This window comes from Passer montanus, unplaced genomic scaffold (assembly GCF_014805655.1).
Source record: "Passer montanus isolate IOZ18808 unplaced genomic scaffold, ASM1480565v1 scaffold139, whole genome shotgun sequence".
In the NCBI taxonomy this organism is placed as follows: domain Eukaryota; kingdom Metazoa; phylum Chordata; class Aves; order Passeriformes; family Passeridae; genus Passer; species Passer montanus.
Window position 1 is genome coordinate 18369 of NW_024360830.1, and position 20474 is coordinate 38842.

At 50.2% G+C, this 20474-nt stretch overlaps 1 protein-coding gene across 2 annotated transcripts; it reads right to left on the reverse strand.

Annotated features, from left to right (window-relative positions):
• Positions 1-431: 431 nt before the first annotated feature.
• On the reverse strand, positions 432-20247 carry HNF4A (hepatocyte nuclear factor 4 alpha). Of its 2 annotated transcripts, none has more exons than XM_039699810.1 (10): positions 20028-20247; positions 16330-16507; positions 14417-14511; positions 12210-12316; positions 9588-9743; positions 6248-6335; positions 5575-5730; positions 5088-5324; positions 4322-4444; positions 432-3670 (listed from the first exon to the last, which is right to left on the reverse strand). In XM_039699810.1, the coding sequence occupies exons 1-10, from the start codon at positions 20140-20142 to the stop codon at positions 3528-3530; spliced, it is 1398 nt and encodes a 465-aa protein (XP_039555744.1). In that variant the 5' UTR covers positions 20143-20247; the 3' UTR covers positions 432-3527. The 2 variants fall into 2 exon arrangements, with proteins under 2 accessions (XP_039555744.1, XP_039555745.1); XM_039699811.1 differs by having other exon boundaries at positions 434-3670; positions 16330-16504.
• Between the last annotated feature and the right edge of the window lie 227 nt (positions 20248-20474).

The following is a 20474-nucleotide window of genomic DNA, read 5'->3' on the forward strand; positions in this document are numbered from 1 at the left end:
CAGGCTCCAGGGAACCCAGCAGGATAAAACACAGCCCACGAGTGGCAAGACCAGTGTTTCAGGGTGATTCCAGGCTGGAGTGACAAAAGAGGTGAGAGTTGGGATTGAGGTTGCCAATTAAGGACAAGGTTGCTTCTGGAACAGTTCATGGAGGTTTTTTCCCAAGTGAGCTGAATCCAGCAATAAGAAAGCTCCTGTAGGAAGTGCACTGATTTAAGATTAACCAGGTAAAGGGCAACCTTGATAGAGCAGTTCATGGGAAGGAGTCCAGGAGAATTTATTGCTTCCAAGATTTGATATTACATATAGGGAATTTTTAGGGCATATACCCAGGTAAAACCAACCATGAATCACAGCAGAGGAGTCCCAGGTTTTGGTTTTTTTTATTTTACAAAGAATGAACGAAGTCCTTTTCTTTCCCCTGACTGGACTAACCACTCAGTCCTGTGTGTGCTGGAAGCTCATGTCCTGTGCCTGCCTTTGGTTCCCTTGTTCAGGCTTTCAGCAGTGCTGCTGGGGCTCTGGATCATCACAGGTGCACAGATTGTGAGGGCAGGTTATTTGAGATCTGTCCTGTTCTCCCAGGTCCTTGACTCAGAGTGGAGACAGGCTCTAAATGCTGTCTCCACACAGCCCTCAAACACAGTCTGGATCTCATCCCTGCATCTCATCCCTGCTGGCAGTTTTCACCAGCATGGTGAACTGGGACAGTGTTTGTGCTGATGGGATGGAAAATCAGGCTGCTTCTCATCCCTTGTACCTAGGATGAGACTGCCCACCTTGACTCTCATCAGAGGCAGAAGATGGGGGAAGATGAGGGCCAGCTCCTGCAGACCAGAGCTGGAAATGCTGGGTGTTGTTCCTTCCCAGAGCCCTAATCTTTACAGCCATCTACACCTCTCTCCTCTCTTCCTGTTCTCTTCCTGGGTATGCTACAGCTGAGCACAGCCTCCCATGGTCAGAAAAGCAGGTCATTAAGAGCCTTCTCTAATTGCCAGTGTATTTCTTCACCTTTACAGCCAGTGATAAATTGATTTTCACTTGATCATCTTACTGTGCCCCATAGGCTCAGTGTGGCTCCCACCTGCTGCCAGCAGTAGGGTGGCTGTGTTTGAAACAAAGGACAATCACTCACCCCAAAGTGCTCAGAAATTACCTTTGAAAATGAACATGTTTGAAATGTGAATAATATATTTTAGCTTCCTTTGCTTGGCTTTCAGAATGTGGTTACTTCAAGCCTTTAAGCTCCCTGGAATCATGAAAGTAAATATTTATTCTCCATGTTTGTTTTTCTTTTAATGAAAATTTGGATTGTCATTCAATCTTATGATTCCAACACACGTGGCTTCAGGACAGACACACTGGGCTTGCCAGGAAATAGTGACAGCTGGCAACAGCATCAAACACTTGTTTGGGCTTTTTTCTCCATACACATATGCTTTGTGCTCAGACCAACAGGGAGGTTAGCCCCTTGATTTAAAATAAATCCTCCCAGAAGAAAGAAATCCATCTGTCTGGGAAAAGTTAGAAATATTTTTGAATTTATTTTTCTTTTTTTTTCCTTTTTTTTTTTTAATGAATACAAACTCTTGTGAAGAAATATTCTTCTGTTTCTATTGGAAGGCAGAAACCAGCAAAAGTTAATATACAATATTGAGGAACACTTGGTGCAAATGGACCAAAAAGGATTCCCCACAAAGTATGTCTACGTACAGGAAAAAAGGTTGCTGCAGTTGGAAAAGACAGCCTGCTTATTACAGGGTTGGGGTTGGGGTTTTTTTTGTATTTAATCTCCCAATTATAAATAATCAATGTGATTTACAAAATAATTTACAGAAAATGATTGGATTCATCATTGCAATAAATTACTTGGTACGATGCCACCAGCATTGGCACCATGCAACACCTCTGACACCGCCAGCACGAGGTGTTTCATTTTGCATTGGAAATCAGGGGACACAGCTGCAGCTCCTCTGGCTGAGCTGGCTCAGATTTATCCCCACCAGAGACCTCCTGGCAGCCGTGGGGCCACCATCCTCATCCTCCCGAGAGGCCAGCAGTGGCTCAGGCCTGCCATGTGCAGGGCTCGGCAGCTCCAGCCCTGCTGGCACCTGGAGCAGGAGGGCTCCTTTCCTGCTTTCAGCTGTAAACCAAAGGTCACATCTGCAGGGTTTTGGCACAGGCAGGCACAGAGGAACAGGGACAGGGGCAGGAGGGAGCAGAGCAGGGGGCAGACCCAAGGCTGGGGCAGAACCAAGGGCCTTGGGTGAGACAGGGTTATTGCTGGACCTCTGTCGCTTTTCTCTGCAGGACCCAAATAATTGTATTTTTGAGGCTGGTGCTCTCAAACACTCTGAGGCCTGAAGGAGTCATAACGAAATCTTATCATGTTATAAAGACCTATAAATCTGTTATCAGCCACTCACTCGAAGCTGAAGGAGTGGCACTGCATTGAAGCAGATTGTGTGGCATATCTTGGCATTAAGTTGGGTCTGAACTGAGATCCTGGGTCCCAATGCTCTCAGCACTTAGAAAGCCCAAGACCTTGGTCCAATCTGTGAGGCTCAAGCTCTTCTCACCCCATGGGTCTTTCCCCTTCCTACATCTTTCCCCCACTTCCTTCCAAATAGGCATCCAGTGGCCTTCTCACTGCTGACAAGCAGTAGTTGGCCAGATATTTGGGCAGTGCTGCCAGCCTGTAAAGGGGTGAACCCATCCCATTAGCTGAAACCTCTGGAATCCCAAGGTCCCTCTAATTTCCAGAAGGCAGTGAGTGGTGCAAGGGAAGGGCTTGGCAGTGGTTGCCTCTCTGAGCATTGTGGTGAGGGCAGGCATGGCACAGAAATATCAAAACCCCTCAAGAAGCAGAGGGATCCAAATAGTGGAGTATCTTGGTGGGCCAGACTTTGCCCCAGCATCAGCTGAAAAGATTTGTTAGGTCTGGCTGGGGGGCTCAGTGTGCTGGTGGGTGACACCACGCAAAGACCTGGGACTAGCCAAGGCTGAGGAGCAGTTCTGGCAGTGCTGCCTGGGCAAGCCCCATGTGCTTCACCTGCTGTGGTGCTCCTGGGGGAGCTTCCACCTCCACCAAGTCTGGCTGGACTGGGGACTGTCGGGGAGGATGGCATGGCTGTGGGAGGAAAGCCCTCCACTCCCATGGCACAGGGAATTGCTCATTCACAGGGTCTGATGTGGCTGAACCAGTGCTGAGGTGGCAGTGGGGCAGCAGCCTGTCCCCAGCCAGTCACTGCCACCTCCCCGCAGAGGGAGGCAGGAATCTGGCCCTCCTTACAAGGACTGAGGGTTTTGGCAAGGCTTCAGCCTTAGTTCTGGGCCTCTGGGGCTGCCCATGGCCCGTGCTGTCCGTAGCTGCAGGAAGACACCTTCTGGTGGTGGTCAGTCCAAAAAGCAAGTCCGTGTGTCCGTGCCCAGGGACGTCTGGATGGCTTCTCTTTTCACAGTGGCAGAGTCCTTTTGGGCTTTTCTCCCACACGGTGCACTGAAGGGGGCTGGCTGGGTGGGGGCTGCTAGATGACCTCCTGTTTTGTGATGGCAGGCTGTGGGATGGACGTGGGCTGCTTCGCCACGGTTGCAATGGCTCCAGGCAGCAGCTTGTACTGCTCTGATCCTGAGCCCGCAGGTGGAGAAGGCTGTGGAGTTTCTGGAGTAGCTGAAGAGAGAGAAACCAAATTAAAAGAGTTTAAACCAAACCTCACAGCACTGGGATCTGTCCTCAGTCGTGCAGGGTTCAGATGTCAGCAGAGCAGAGGCTCTTAAGGGCTTGTGTGTTTGCTGTGGAGCAGCCCGGACATGCAGGCATGGTTTGATGCCCCAGGAGAACCACAATAACCAACATCAAATAAGGGGAGCTGCTGACATTTTGACCTCTACTAATCACATTCGTGGTCAGCCAAGCTCATCTCAGCACAAGGTCCCCAGTGGTGGCCCCATGTGGTGGGCCAGATCCTCCTGTGTTTTTGCAGAGGACAAACTGAAGTGTGTCTTAACCACTCAAGGGAAGGAGAGCCTTTCCACTGATTTCACTAAGCTCTGGATAGGACCATTCATCCCTTAAGGGCTATGTAAAAGTTGCAGTCTGACAAGGAGTATCTTGTTGAATCAGTTAGTCTGGCCTAATCTAATCTAACCCACCTCTCTGTTTGTCTTTCCCTCCTTTCTGCATAGGAATTTCTCACACACTCATTACCCGAGATTTTGTCTTGCTTGCAGATTTCCATGCAAGGTAGAAACTACCTCCACAGGCTCACTGGAAAGCTCCTGGTTTCTCCCAGGAGCTCTCTCTCTCTCTGGATATACTCACACATCTGCCCATTGTGCATCTGAGGAGGCATTGTGTTGGCCACAATGACGTTTGTTCCCAGGTTCTCCTGGATCAGGTGAGGGTGCAGGTGGTGGTGGGTGTGCGGCGTTTCACTCGATGAGCCTAAGAACATGCAGAAGACATTAATGGCCACAATGGCACAAGGAAACAGTTCAGATAGGCAGAGCCACTGCATCCAAATGTCCAAGGCTTTGTGCACCATCACCTTGTGCACAGGTGACTGGAGTACACCCCTCCCTTTTTCCTGCATGTGTGCCTTGAACTAACTAACCCCTGCCTGCTGCCTGCATGTCCTCTTATACAGGATTATATTCCTTAGTCACACCTCCACGTGCAGAATAGCACAGTGGGAACTTTTCATTTTGTTTTGTCCCATTGGATGCTCCCACTAGAAAATCTAGGATGTTCTTTCAGCCTGAGCTTTCAGACCTTTCCTTCTGACAGAGGAGAATTGGTGAAATGGCTGCCAGGTAGGAGTCTGGGGGGTGCACAGCAAAGCTCGTCTGTGTGCAGAGAGCTGGGGATGCCTCCCTGTAAACAGAGGCACAGCTGATGCATCTCTTTAGGTGAGAAGAAGCAGAGGACCTTTGGTTACCCCTGTCAAGGACAGGGGAGATGATTTTGTGTGAGTCAAGGGCTGACCTGCAGACTGGCTGTCTCTAACTTTGCTAGATAGGGAGCAGTGACTAAGGAGGGTCTCAAGGGGACAACAGTCAGGGAATGCCAAGAGACCTCAAGTACTCACCTCCCAGCAGCATCTCCTGCAGCAGGTTGTCAATCTTAGCCATGCCAAAGAGCTTGACGAACTGGATCTGCTCTATCATCTGCCAGGTGATGCTCTGCAGCACGGGCAGCAGCAGCAGCAGCTCCCCGAAGCGGCCGCGCGAGTCGTACTGCCGGTCGTTGATGTAATCCTCCAGGCTCACCTGCACCTGGTACCGCATCCGCTTGATCTTGGACGGGTCACTCAGCCCCTTGGCATCTGCAACGAGCCACACAGCCAGCTCTCCAGGCTGCTGCCCTGGGAGCTGCCTGCCAGTGACAGCAGGAAGGCAGCCTGAGGGCAGCTGCCTCTGATTCCCCATCGTCTTACACTGACTTCTCTCCTCCCTCTCTAAGAACAGTTTGGCCCAGAGAGACCAGGCAGCTTTTCCACCACTCAGGACTGGTGTTAGTCAGCATAATCCAGACTAGGCCCCTCTGATGGTAACCCTCACCAAGCTAGGCCATACCTGGGTCAAAGAAGATGATGGCTTTCAAGCAGGCATATTCGTTGTCATCTATCTGCAGCTCCTGGAAGGGCAGCACCAGCTCGTCCAGGATGCGGATGGCCACACGGTTCACCTCCACCAGCTCGGGGCAGTTCCGTGGGATGATGTGGTCATTGCCTTCAGACAAGCAGCACAGACCATCATTTTGTCATTGCTCAAACTTAGCTGGGGTGACAAGGAGCTCAAAATGCAGGTAGCTGATGCTGAGATAATTTTGGGGTGGAGGAATTAAGAAGTTCCTCCTTCAGCCCCTACCCTGTCTCAGAACATGAGAAATTTTGATCTGTGTTGCCAGAGCAGCTTCTCATCACACAGGAGCTACTCAAGTGAGGAAAAGCTGACCAAGGAGTGAGAGCTTTTTTCTCAATCCCACCACAGCCTGCTTACACAAACCTGGGGCTACACCATGAATGTTCACACAGTCCCCAATTTTGCCACACCTCATGGCTTTGATGTCAATGTCAGCGAGGCCTAGCTGCACCCAACGGTTGTGCTGGGCTTGCTAAAATACAGAACAGCTCAAGCTACCACCCTGCAAAAAGGATGTCCCCAAACACTGGACCACCCTCTCCTTCACCCCAGCAGGGAAGTGCCACAGAAACACATGGGCTGGGAGCAGAAGTGCAATTTTTACCTAGCAGCAAGACATCCTTGAACACCATGGACCTCTTGGCAGCTCCCAGTAACAGATGCTCCCCTGCGTGTGCACGCAGCAGTGCTACCTGCAAGGGCAGGGAGAAGTTATTTGGGTGATGCAGGGACTGAGACAAAAACTGATTTCATGTCAGCAAGAGGGAAAGCTCAGCACTCCTGTACTGCACTCAAGGATGGGAGTGAGGGCCCCTCTTCAGTTACAGGCAGAGAAAGAGATCAAATAATGCTCTGTGCTAAACCAGTTATAAACCCAGCAGAACCAGCAGGTAGGAGACAGCACCTGAAATATCCCATACTCAGGACACATGCCATGAGCAGGACCATGCTAGACTGTCCCAGGACCTGCCACCAGTGTGGGCTGTTTGCAGACAGTTCCCACCAAGCGCAGAACCAGGGACCACACTCCATCCTGGGAAGTGGGAAGAAGTACAGTGCCAGCTGTTGGACACTGCTGTCCCTCTGGGCTGTGCCCACCTCCCACTGCAATCACAGCCATGGGCTCCCATGTCCAGCTGGCCAGTGGGGTCACCCCCTGGCCATTCATCCCCTGCACAGCCACAGGAACTGGGGAAGGGAAGCCAAAGGGATGTTTTTCTCCCCTGATGTTAATGATTGAAGTGTTTCACTTTACACCCTCCAGTGGCTCCTGAGAATGTTCTGAATCTTTTGCCCTCCTTCAGTTAAAAATTTCAGAGATTTAGGCAGAAAGAGAAGTTAACAATTGGACATCCTGACACAGAGACTTCTTAATGTCCAGCCAGGATCTTCTGCTGGAGAAAACAATCATTAAACATTAATAGAGAAATGCTGAAAAGTATGTCCTGATGGGAATGGTCCACTTTTCCAGTGTGTTACCCTCAGCATCTGTCAAAGCCAAGAGAAGCCTTACCCTACCAGGAATGCAAGGAGAATGTATCACCCATAGAAGAGAGCTCTGGTTAGGAAACATGCTGATATCTAGGAGAGGGGTTTTTGGTTTTTTTTCACCACAGATGGTAAAAAAGGTTATGCAAAATAAATAGAGATCCTTGCAAAAAGACTGTGCACACATGATACTGGAGAATCTTTATCTAGATGCCAAAATCTAGCTTTTACTCTATCGCTGTCCAAACATGGGTGGATATGTTAGCTGAGCTGCTTGGAATTACCAGAGCTGCACAAAACTGAGCTTTCCTACCTGACAAAGCTATGACAAGGAAAAAACTGCCAGCCCCAGGAGAGAGTGAAGCTCTCACCTAAAAATTTCCTGCCTATCGCAAATTCAGTTCACAGAATTGTGTCCAGAGAATTTCCTTGTTTGAGCAGGGTCAAAGTGAATTACTTCAAGAAGGCCAAACCATCTCATTTGATATTTGTTCTTGCAGTGATGAACCTGAGATACATCATTCCACTGTGAATTAGGATAGATCTACAGTTGTAACACAACAAAGCAGAACTTGAACTTTGAGATGAAACTCTTTGCCCCACCAAACATGGGAGTTTTGACATTTTGGCGCAGAAGGAGAGTGAGGGGTTGGGTATGATCTTTTCTACAAAAGGAGATCTGTTTCATCAAGCAGCCTCTCCCTTGCGGGAAGGCAGGCTCAAACTGTGCCATCTTTAGGCTGTTTTCTCCTTTGAGGAATTTTGCAGCCCCCAACTGTAAAATGAGCTCATGTGGAAGTTGCTGTAGTTTGCAGAGTTATTGGCCAGGTTTAGGGCCTCGAAGCAGCCTCTCCCTTGTGGGAAGGCAGGGTTCAAACTGTGCCATCTTTAGGCTGTTTTCTCCTTTGAGGAATTTTGCAGCCCCCAACTGTAAAATGAGCTCATGTGGAAGTTGCTGTAGTTTGCAGAGTTATTGGCCAGGTTTAGGGCCTCTGTTCCAAATGGCAGAAGGATGTGATGGGTTGTGCAGAGCTGCCCCAGGTCTGTGCTGGGCTGCAGCCTGTTTATTTGTATATGCTGTGTAAATGGCATTTGCCATTGGAGTCCATTATGGTTTCCATAAATTATGAATTGTATTTTCCTTAGCAGTTTAACAGATTTCTTATAATTTTAAACAATTTAGCATTTGCACACAATAGAAAAAAAAAGGAAACATGCTCCCATTTTAAGAGCACTGAATTCCCCAGAGCTCTGGGTGCTGCTGGGTGGTTACTAAAGAGCTCAGATTTAGGATTTAGAGGGTTTTGATGATCTGGACACTCTAGACTGAATATCCTTTTTCTTCATTTTATAAAAAATACCTCTAGGTCAACAGGGCTGGAGACTGGTCCTAGCTGAAGAGAACACAAACTGGTTTTGTGACTGTACACTGGACAGACTGGAAATCCCTTCCTACCTGTGACAGGACCTGTGCTGGCCCTGCCAGAAGTGCTGTCCCAGCCACATGTGCTGCTCAAGGCTGGGCACACGTCATGTCCTTCAACACCTGCTGCAGCCCTCTGAAATTCAGACATCCACGGGAGGCCTCTCCTTGTAGCTCTTTGAGGCTGCCTGGGATGCTGCAGTGCAGTTCTACAGAGCACACCAAACCCACTGTGCTTATCTTCATTAGGGAAATCACAAATGCCATTTGAGTAATTTCTGTTAAATGCAAATATATCCTTGCATTTTAATCCTGGAAAAGGATTTTCTACTGCCGTGGGAGCAAACTAGTGTATAGCTTCAAAAATCCAAGCTGGGAGCATGGATACAAACATACAGGGGTAAGAAGCAGCGAGAGACAGGCAGGTTTAAAATTTTGGGCAGACCTTAGGCCAGAAATCTCTCCTGCTCATTCTGATTACCCCAAGCATTTGTCAAGCACTTCAGGTTTTTTTAATCCTGGAAAAAAGATTTTCCACTGCCTTAGGAGCAAACTAGTGTATAGCTTGAAAATTCCATGCTGGGAGCATGGATGCAAACATACCCCTAGGCAAGAAGCAGCAAGAGACAGACAGGTTTTAAATTTTGGGCAGACCTTAGGCCAGAAATCTCTCCTGCTCATTCTGATTACCCCAAGCATTTGTCAAGCACTTCAGGTTTTCAAAGTGCTGTGCAAACTATAATTAATAAATGACTGGCTGACCCCAAAATGCTCATCTGATAACGACCTAATTCAAGCTCAGTGTTATCTGGCCGTGCTCATGGGCTGATTAGCTGCACATGCAAGTGGCCCGTGCTGGCATTGTATGGATGCCTGGTCTGTGCTGGCATTGTATGGATGCTGCTCCCAATCAGCTGCAGCAGTCAGGATAACAGAGTGCACAATGAGCATTTTCTCTGAAGGTCTCAGCTGGTTTTGGCTCCCCGCTGCCTTTACCAGGGCAGGGCGAGGTGGGGTGGATGGGGGGACTTGCCTGGTCATCCAGGGGCAGCTCACAGAAGGGGGGGATGTACTTGGCCCACTCCACCAGCACCAGCAGCTGCTGCTTCATGGACTCACACACGTCGGAAATATTGGCAATCTTCTTCCCTCGGATGTCTCCATTGAGCACAGGAACTGGGGATGATATCTGGAAGGAGAGAAGAGATCCTTCAGCTTTCAGTGCCACAGAGCAACCACAGAGAGGAAAATCCCCAGCCCATGGGTTGTGTTGATGCAGACTCCAGAAATTATAATTACATTTTTCTGTGGCACACACCCAGCTCCCAGGACAGGTGACCCAACAAGACTCATTTAAACTCAGATCAGCTTGGGGGGTCTGTGAACATGAAACGCTGCAGCGCAGAGGCTGGGGATCATCTTGGTAAACTGTAATGCCTTGAACAGACTGGAAAGCACAGAGGAAACATTCCTAAAGCCAGGATCTTCCTCCCACTGAACAAGTGTGCTCAGTCAAGATCCAGGGGGGAACAGAGGGGCTTGTGTGGAATCACCCCTACCAGTAGAAAGGACACATCCACCAGTGCTGCTGCACTTGGTCCCACCAAAGTGCAGAGAGCTGCTCCCCCTTCCAGCCTGCTCCAGAGGCAGAGCTGCCATGTCTGCTTTCCACAGGAGGAGAGCAGGCTCTGCTCCTCTCCTGAGTCATCGTGAGCTCACCAGGCCACAGCTTTCTAGGTCTGACATTGCTTTCTGTGAGCACCAGGTCATTAACATTTGACATTATCCACTCTGAATAGCTAAGGGCAGACTTAAAAGATAACAGTCTCCCACCTCCCACTGGCTTTTAGGTCCTTTTGGCAAAACTGGGCAAGTTCAAACATGCCCACAACACAGGTGACATTTGTCACATGGCAAATTATTTGTGATTGCCACTTCATTTGCAAAGGACAGCCCTGACAACTCTGCAAGTACTGTCACACAGAGCTGGACAGAACATCTCCCCCAAACCAGGCACCCAACCTCCTGCCTGGTTCTCATGCATAGCTGCTCACCCAGGTCATCTAAAAATTTGCCCTTAGTCACTACTTTATCCTCATGCTTCTGTAAGCAATTAACTCAACCCCATCACTGCCCTCTGCCTGCCCTCTGTGCTCTTGTACAGCATCAGCTCTTCCTGTCCTATTCCTGCCAGCATTTTCAGCTCGGACCCTGCTGGCCTCCCAAGGAAATGGAATTCAAATGCCACCTGCATTTTTTTTTTCAGGTTGCATTACCTGGAGGCTTTCCAGCTCACCAGCTATTATTGAATAAATAAGATTGTAAAAATCTCACCATGTATTACCCTAATCAGAGGGCCCGGAAGGCTTAGCAAATAAATAAAGACCTCTGGGTGAGTGACCCTAGATCTCGGAGAAAGCAGCTCCTCAGCAGTATCTTGTTCTAATTAGCAAGGCACATAAAAGTTACCAATTACCGTGCAGGAGCCTGCCTTGTTTAATGAATCTCTCTGTGCTCTGTGGGAGAGCAGGAGCTCCCCTGGATTTGTCCATGGTTGTAGTTTTTATCAGCAGACCCTTCTTTCATGTGATGGCACTGAAGGACCCTGAGCCCCAGAAATGACCTTCCCTTGTAGATTTGGTGACTCGAGACCCCCTTGTCTCACACCTCTGGGAGCAGCATCAGTCTTATTTTTATAGGGTATATAAATGTATTCAGGCCTGCACAGGACAAGGTGAGATGTGGGATGAGACTGGATGTGCTTTTTGTGTACAAGACTGGCCCTTGGCCATTCTGGCATATCCCCTCCTTGGGGAAGTGGACCTTACAGCCTGAGCCTCATGTGGAGCCAGAGCACAGCACGTCCTGTCCTGGAGCATCTCCCAGGGCAGCCTTCAGGGCAGTGTGACCCTCGAGGCAGAAGGACTGCCAACTCAACCCCCTGTTCATCGTCCCCAGGACACAGAGTTCTATTCTCCCCAGCTCCATGAAGAGTGGCAGCTCCTGCCTCCAGCACAGCTCCATCCTCATCACTTGTTCTCACAGACAAACCCTCCCTGCAGGCTGTGTGTGCCCATCCTGTCCTGTGTCCTCCCAGAGCTGTGTACACCATTTGCAGTATCCAGCCTCTTAAATCAGAGTAATCTTTGCAATGCGAACACTCTAGGAAACTAATCTTGGCAGTCTGCAAGTGGAAACAGGGAATTCCAGGCAACACTGGAAAAGGTATCTGCATAAAACAAGCAGGAAACTGATTCCTCGTGAAACTGTGCAGGAATCCAAAGTTCCTAACAGCTCATGGGGAAGGGAGGCTGCTCATGCAAGGCCAGCCCCTCGTGGGCTTAGGCAGCCACAGCTCTTTGGATTGCAATGATTCTACTCTACTTTCTTCCATCAGGCTCTCCAGGCTTCCTGTGTCCCATTAAAGCAGAACAAATAATTTCATATTGTTACAACTGAGTTCTGGACTAAGGAGATTTAAAGGGATGGTTTCAGGTAACAAATGCTTTTTGAAAAACCAGTGTTGAGTTGGCAGATAAACCACTTAGAAAAAGAGGTGATAATTTGAAGACTTGGCTATTAAATACTCAGCTGGCTCTACACTCTAGGTAGTGCCTGATGCTTTTGTGTTTGATAAAGAAGAGAGAAGAGGTACCTGCTGTGCCAGGGCTTCTGCGTGCAGGAGGGCATTGATGGAGGGCAGGCTGCTGTCCTCGTAACTTGATCTGCGGGTGCTGATTCGGTCCCGTTCATTTTGTACAGCTGCAAGAGAGGATTTTGGCTGAGCTGCAGGTCGTTCATGGCAATGCACACTGAAAACCAGCACAGACTTCTGGCATTCCCCTTCCTTAGCTGCAGTTTCCCAGCTTCCCTGCCAGGCAGGGCGGAGGTGCAGCTGTGTCTGGTTTGGGATGGATTCCAGCGAGAGCTGACTGCATCTGGTGGATCTGATTTCTTATTTGCTTTATTAGACTTTCCAGGGATGGGGTTGATTCAGAACCCAAACACCTGTAGAGTTCAGTGGGGAAAATTTCCTGGCAAAGGATCTGAGTTTTTTGATTTCATGATATGGCGTTTGAAGCAGTGGCCATGCTCATGTATGCAGCCCAAAGGTGATGTGTGAAATGGAGGAGTATCTGCAAGGTTTCCTTGCCCACATGACTCCTGTGAGCTCCATTCAGAAAAGCTGTTGCACTGGGTAGGTGTAGTTGGAAAACTTCTGTCTCAACTACAATAAGAAAGGAAGAGCAGAACTGCTCCTGCTTATCCATCCAGAGCAAAAGAGCTCTCATACCTTATTGTAAAAGCATCCCAGGACAGGTCTGACCCCAGTGTGCCTCTGTTTGGTCTAGTCTTGAGGGCTTTGAGGGGGAGGATTTGCCTGCTCTGTCTGTCACGAGGCCTGGGCTGGCTGTATCTCACCCTGGCCATGCCACTCAGAGCCATCTGCTCAAATAAGCTATTGATCCATGGCAGGGGAAACAGCACCGTCCCTGCCTTGGGCTGGTGGCTCTCCGGATTGATACATTCTCCATGTATAAATCCACCTGATAAAAAGCAATAATGAGGCTGGGCCAGGAGAAAAGCCCTGCAGTCAGCGGCTGTAAATAGGAGCTCTCAAGGTTATGCTGCTTGTTATCAGTAGCAGGCCCCTGAGTTCAGTCATGCCATGATGTTTTCCAAATGTTTGCTCAGTATTAGCTGGTCATGCACCTAATGTAACTTCTATTGAATATTAACAGACAACAGCACAGCTCTGGGCAGGGGATGAGCTGCATGGAGAGGAGGATTCCTATATTCTTCAGGAAAACTCAAGAAAAGTTGCTTGTGATACCTCATCCCCTTTTACAGGGAATAAATATTCCTGCTCAGAGGTTTTCCTGCAGCCACCAACGTACCACTGGTACTTCCCTGTTGTCTTCAAGGACCCTTTTACTCCAAAGTTTCTCCTTGAGGCAGTGTGAACTGGGAGGAGCATGGGGTTTAATTTCCCTGCATGGAATAACAGGGCTGAATGCCTCCCAGTTGTCCCTTTGCAGACATGAGTGAGGTGAGCTCTGTGGGATGCCTCTGCCCTGGCAGTTTGTCCCTCCTCTAACAGGAGCACCATCAAAGCCACCAGGTTCTCCTGTCCCTTCTCAAAACAGGACTAAACAAGAGGAGAATCCTGCCATGGGGACCTGTAAGGGCTGCAGAGACAGGGAGGTAGGGGAGCTGAGGGGGTGAGCATGGGCCATGTAGGGATATCTCTACTCTTCTCATGCTGTTAAATAGCAAAAATGTTCCACTTTACTCTGGTTCCTTTCTGCTGTGGCTGAAACTAAACTAAACTCACTGCCTCTCTGCAGAGGGTCAACAAGAATCTATATATCTATCAGGAAAAAAAAGGTCCAAAATGTCAGTGTGACTTTTGCTGGACTCACCTAGCCAGCTGTGGGTTTTGCGGTCACTCTGGGATAGCACTTGGAGCAGTTTTACCAAAGTCTTTCCAAATTCCCAGGCCCTCTTTGAAGTTTCTGCTCCTCAGTGATGTGGAGAAGCATTCCCAAAGCCCTCCAGTGGACTGCAGTGTGGGAGCCCAGGTGCTGTGTGTGTCAGTGTGAGCAAGAGTGAGCTGGAGAGCCCCGGGTGTGATTGTGTGCACAAACATGGGCAGCTCTGAGACACAGGCATGGATTCTCCCTAAATCCCCTGTGGTGGGGGTCAGGATCTGTGCCCAGGAGAGAACAGTGCAGGGAACACAGGGCTGAGATGGTGGGGCAGGTGTGCACCTGGCAGGGACCAGCCTTGGCTGCAAGGGCTCCCTCAAACACACCCAGGCAGCGTCAGGGACTGCTGCTGGGGGAAGGCAGAGGCACCCACCTTCCTTCTTCATTCCCGCTCGGAAGCACTTCTTCAGCCTGCAGTACCGGCACTGGTTTCTTTTGTCTTTGTCTACCACACACTGCCTGTTAAACCTGGGAAGGAAGGAAGGAGGAAAGGTGTGAGGAGTGGCAAGGCTGAGCCTGAAGGCAGGACAAGGCAGAGCCCCAGGCTCCAAGATATGCTCAGAGAAGGTTCCCAGAGGCTCGCCCTGAGAGAGGAGCCCCAGGCTGTGATTTTTCCACTCCTGCTTTAACCTGTGGTTTCCTTTTTGCAGCAAAATCTCAGTTCTCCCCTGTGCCTGGTCAATATGGACAGACTAGAACTGAGTCACATGCAGGAGCTCAGACTACTCAGTAACCACTAGGGATAGGATGTCTATAGTGGACTAACAAACCCCAGGGAAGTTAAAAGTGTGATTTAAGAGGGTCAGAACCAACTTGGAAGTTGCTGTTGTAAGTTAGACCCCAGTAGAATGAAAGGGAAAATGCCTTTATTGTGAATTTTAAAAAGAGGTGGAAGGTTGTAGTAGCTCATTTGTGAGGTTAAGAAGTCAGTTTAAGTTCCTGCATCTCTCCAGAGCTGTGTCTGGGATTCTCATAGGTTGTTTCTGATCTTCTGGACAGCATTGCTGCTCTGCAAACTGCTCTGCTGCCACTTGCACTTCAGAGAGGACTTGGGAAGAAACCAGCTCCTTCCCTCCAGGCTTGTGTCACCAAATCCCCTGCGCATGGTGGGGAAAACTGATCTCCCATGTGTGTGATTCACAAGCCGGGTGGCCACTTGCAGCATGAATTTCACTTGCAAATTTGCTCTAATTTACAGCAGATTGATCCAGTTTGCAGAGTAAAGACAAAGGAGTACAGAGCTGGAGAAGGGCTCCCAGCCATGCTGAATTCTGTAGCTTTTGAAAGGACTTCTTTCTACTCTGCTTTTTAAAGGCCCCAAGCTATGATTTGCCCAAATGGATGCCTGAAAGCAGCTCTTAAAATATTCCTGTAGTGCATATAAAAGCCTCAGCTTCCACAGAACCAGGCACCTTGGCTTTTCTGATGGAGTTGTGGGGAGGGGGCTCCGTGGGCAGCCACCTTAAATAACCCTGGGGTGCAAATGATGATGTGCTTCACAGGCACTCATAAACCTGGGGCTTCCTTCTGTCACTCAGGTTTTAGAGTTGTGTTGCTCTTCATGCTCTCCAAGTGGCTGTCAGGCCATCAGGAGTAACTGATTCAAAAAGCCCAAGGGATTTAGACACTGTGAACAGAGGATTCTTCAGTTTCCTTTGGACTCCCTACAAGTGAGTTGCTCAATGCCAGCAGCAGGCAGGTCACAGCTGCTGATGGCACAGGAGAGCCGTGGGCTACCCCCAATGGCACGAGGTGCAGTGCATGAATTTCAGGAGCAACACGAGTGCCTCATCCTCAGAAAAGTGCATGTTATGCCTCCCCCATGGTGCTCCTCAGGTGTTCTTGTGTCATGTCACAGGCAGTGACAGCATTGTAGCTGGATGGCAGGCACACATCCATCTGGTGATGGAGGAGGATTGCCCCCAGGGAGAGCAAGGTTTGTGCTGCACTCAGCAGCAAGGTGCTAAGTCCCTGAAATGGGGCTCCTCCCCTGGCACCTGCTGCTTGCTGGCCACATCCATGGGTGGCCATACCCATTTGCAAGAACATGTGCTTGGCCCCTAAAATATGGGTCAAGACCTTCCAGGGTCTTTCCCCAGTGAGCAGTCCCAAAGTCAGGGCAGTCACTGACCCCTCCCAGCTGAGGGCTCAGCTCAGAGAAAGGGGAGGAGGATGCCGGGAGGATGAAGAGGATGAGGGGCAGTGCTGCTGCACTTTGAGGGCTTTGACTGAGCTGTGAGGGGCTGTCCTGTCTGAGCCATGAGTGTCTGTGGCCTCTGTCCTCACCTGCAGGAGTACATGTGGTTCTTCCTGACGCTCCTCCTGAAGAAGCCTTTGCAGCCATCGCAGCTGGAAGCCCCGTAGTGCTTGCCGGTGGCGCGGTCCCCGCAGATGGCACACAGCGTGCTCACCCCAATGCTGCTGGAGCTGCTGAGGCTGGCTGCTTCTGACGGAGACGTGTCTGCTTGGGGAAGGACACGGCAAGAAGAGGACAGTGAGACAGCCAGCCAACATTTGCTGACTCAGCTAGAGTCAGAGACTCTTGGAGAAACCAGGCAGCTGCAGCCTGGCTGTGTGAGAGGTGTGTGAGGAGAGAGGGTGTAAGCTCTCAGTGCTGAAGTAATTGCATTTTGGGTGCACTAAAACTTGCTGTATTCCATGGTGAGACCCCTCTTCCCAAAGGCCTGGCTGCAGCAATGCCTTCAGATAAAGTGGAAGCCCATTTGCAGGAGTCACAGGGCAGAGCCAAAATTCCTTGGGGATTTGCAGACACTTTGGGCTGCAGTAGTGTGGCCAGAGCAAAAGCTGATGTAGAGTTAAAGCTGAGGTATTACAGCTCAGGGTGAGCAGCTGATTTGTTAGGGAGGTGTTTGTGAAACTGAAAGAGGCCAAGACAGCCCCGAGCAGATGAGGCGAACAGTTCCCTTTTCCAGGCATGGAGCTCCAGCCTGCACAGCCCTTCTTTGGGAAAACAAGACTTTAGGTAAATAGCAAACTCAAATTACTTCAGCTGGAAGACTTATGTGGGCAAGGCTACCCATGCAAGAAAGGACTGATTAAAGAAAAAAGGTGTCACTCTGGCATGGAGAAAGCTATAGGCTCGGTATCTTCTAGAGTCTGGTAGAATCACAGTGGAAATTGATGTGTCTTACAGTCTTTACAGACCAAGAGGGACTGGGACTTGCAGGGCTTTTTTTGGAGGATAGGGAATTGCAGCAGGCTCTGGAGGAAAGGACATCTGAAAGGCTAAAAACCATACAAGGGCTACACTAAACCCCTCCAGCAAGCCAAACAAACCTCAAGGCTGAAGGGATCAGCCCTTAATTGAGATGATCTAATTGTCCCCTCCCATGTACGTTTCTCTGTGTCATCACAGGCACATCCCCCTCCCTCAGTGGAAATGCCAGTCACAAATCAATCATACCCAGGATCTACAAAGCCATAGAAACCTGCTGGGATTTTTAATGCCTGAGTCTATTGGCCCCTGAATTTTTTTTTTTTTGTAGGTTTTTGTAGGGACTCAGTTAAGGCTCACCCTGGAAGGACCACAGCTGCTCCCGCCTGGCCCCCAGCAGAAGGGCTGGTCCCAGCTGGACTCCCCATGGTAGCCCAGCTTTGGTGCTGGGGGGGTCAGGGCAAGTCTGGCTGGGGCAGGGCTGCATTTTTAGCTTCTATTTTGCAGAGAAAGGTGTATTGCAGCAGGAGCTGCACATCCTGCTCATGCCACCCCTCAGCAGGAGTTACTGGCACAGAACCAGCAGTGAGTGAGAACAGGGGTTCTTGAGCTCCCTACCTCTGATAACTTCTTTCATTTCCCTGCCTGGTTTCCGTCTTTCCAATTCCTCGTGTCCCTCCTGTATTTCTGTGTGAGTCACTTTGCTGCCTGTCTATGTTTCTGCCTGGCACACCCTGTCACCAGTGCAAAGCTCCTGTCTCCACTCCCAGAGCCCTGAGCTTTCCCAAGGCTGTTCTGGCTGTCTCTTGCCCCTGTGAGCAGCTTGTTTCTGAAAACAGCCTTCCTCCATGCATATCCTGAGGGCTCAGCTAAATGCGGCTCACTCCAGAAGGAAAGTCAAATTCCCAGTTCCAGCTAAACATAGGACTTAGATGTGAGAGGAAGAGCTGATCTGCCTGTAATCCCATTACTTGTATATCTGTGGCAGCCCAGATAAATCCCTTTTTAGCAATCTATCAGGCTGTAATCAGATGAACATAGAGCAGGAACAACTGGCACTCTTATCAAAGAAATTGCAACATCTCAGTCTAATAGTCAACAACAATGAAATTATTGCTTAATGGATAATTTTCCAATTAAGTTTATTCTGACAAATACATGCCAAAAATGTGGGCTCTGGCTGCTGCAGTCAAGTGGTTGGAGTTAAGGTAAATGGAAGAATCAAAAAAATCTGACTTTGAGACCTCTCAGCTGAGCTGTGTGTTAGGACAGGAGCTGCTCAAGAGGTCCCTGAGCCTGTCTGAGCACAGGATGCATTTTGCCTGTGAGAGGCAAACTTGGTCCCTGCTGAGCAGCAGCCCTGGGGCTGAGCTGCAGAGCTGTGGTGGGCACTGGCTGGGCTCTGAGCAGACCTTGGCCAGAAAAAGAGGCACAGGTTCTGCAGGTGGAGGTCCTGCAGGAGGTGTGTCCTCCAGGGCAGCTGCTGCAGTGCCAAAACAGCCCTGGAACCAAGGGCTGTCCCTGGCCTGGAGCTGGGCCCAGGAGGAGAGGAGTTGGTGCTGCCTGCCCCAGCTGACTCATTCACCCCTGGAGTGTCACAGCACACTGGATCTTGTCACAGGAAATTCTCCTGTCCCTCTGCTCCACGGAGCCCTAGGTCCGGGGCGGGCAGATCACAGCCCCCTGTGCAGATGCTCGCTGGATGGGAGAGGGGCACGGGGAGGGAGCAGGGCCTGAGCTTGTCCCAGAGTGTCCAGATGGACAGCAGCAAAGCCAAAGAGGGGGACTTTTGGCCCAGAAGCACCTGAAGGGGTAGGACCAGCCCCCAGGAGTGGAGAAGGGGCTGGGACCCAGAGGGGTGGGGGATTATTGCACAGCAGAGCCACTTTGGCACCTCAGAGTCACAACCCTGACAGAGCAGAGCCTAACCCAGGATAGACACACACAGGCTGTGATGGAAGAGTCCACAGAGCCAGCACAGCCCTTCTGGGACAGAGGTGCCCAGCAGTCCTGGGCTGGAGGGAAAGGGCTCAGAGGGCCACTTTCTGTGGCTTCGTTTAGTCATTAACCTCATATTTAGAGAGACTTTAGGGGAGACTTGGAGAGGAATCTCTTGCTATCTCTGAGCATTTAATCACCAAGACTCTTTGGTCCTCAAATGGGTGGGCCAGCACTGTGAATTCTGCAGGGTTAGGCATAATGTACCCTCCTGAAGGAATGGGAACATTTGTCTATCCTCTCAAGGTCCCCTTGTCCCTCTGACTGGGGGCTGAACCGGGAGAGGGGATGCCACCCCACACCCCAGTGCTGCACTAGGAAAGGGCTGTGGCTCACAACAGCTGCAGCGGCAGTGCCTAAATCACTTCTCACAGTGATTTTCACCCTTACCAGGTGCTAAATGCCTTTCTGCTTCAGGGACTTGCTCTCAGCTCTGGAGGCACAGACTCAGTTGTCTGTCTGAACCATCAACAGCACTTCACACAGAAGCTTTTGGCTGGGGTCTGGGAGACCCCCACCCTGTTCAGCCCCAGCTCCATTCCCTAGGCTGAATGTCTGGAGGGGACCTCTCATTCCAGCCAGCTCCTGGCGTGTGCCTGCTGCCAGGGGCTCTGGGCTGCAGGACACCATCCTGCCTGTACCAAACACAGCTCTGCTCTCCCCGCTGGGAAAACAGAACCCCACCTTGAGAGCTCCCCATCTGACACCCCTTCCCTCCCCAGGAACATTTTCGTGACCACCCCAGGGATTTCTCCTCCTGCAGCCCCCAGCTCATCCCACCCTGCAGAGGGAGAAGTTGGAGGGGACTCACCATTGCCCATAGCCAGCACCTGCATGTTCTCAAACTCCAGGGTGGTGTAAGCCGGGTCTAGCGCTGCGCTGTAATCTGCCATCTCCATGTCTATGAGGGCTTTGGAAAGGCGCATTATCCTCGGCAAACACGGGCCAGATTGTACCGATTCCCTTGGCCCAGGCTATTGGCCCTCCTGCCTCCCTCTGCCTTCACTGCGTCCCCTACCTGTTGTCTTTTAATTCAGATATTTCTCTGAAAGGATTTGCTGAGCCTCAAGGCCTATACTCCCAGAGGGGTGGAGGCAGGAGGCAGGGGGTTAATCTTTAATCATCTCACCCATTGCCGAATACTGCTAAGCTTTTTTTTTTTTTTTTTTTGGTGGAGCAGCAGTGATTCTTGTTGACTGTTTATTATTGAATCTCAAGGTGTTTCTGATCCTGGCTCCTGGGTGCAGGCAGCACCATG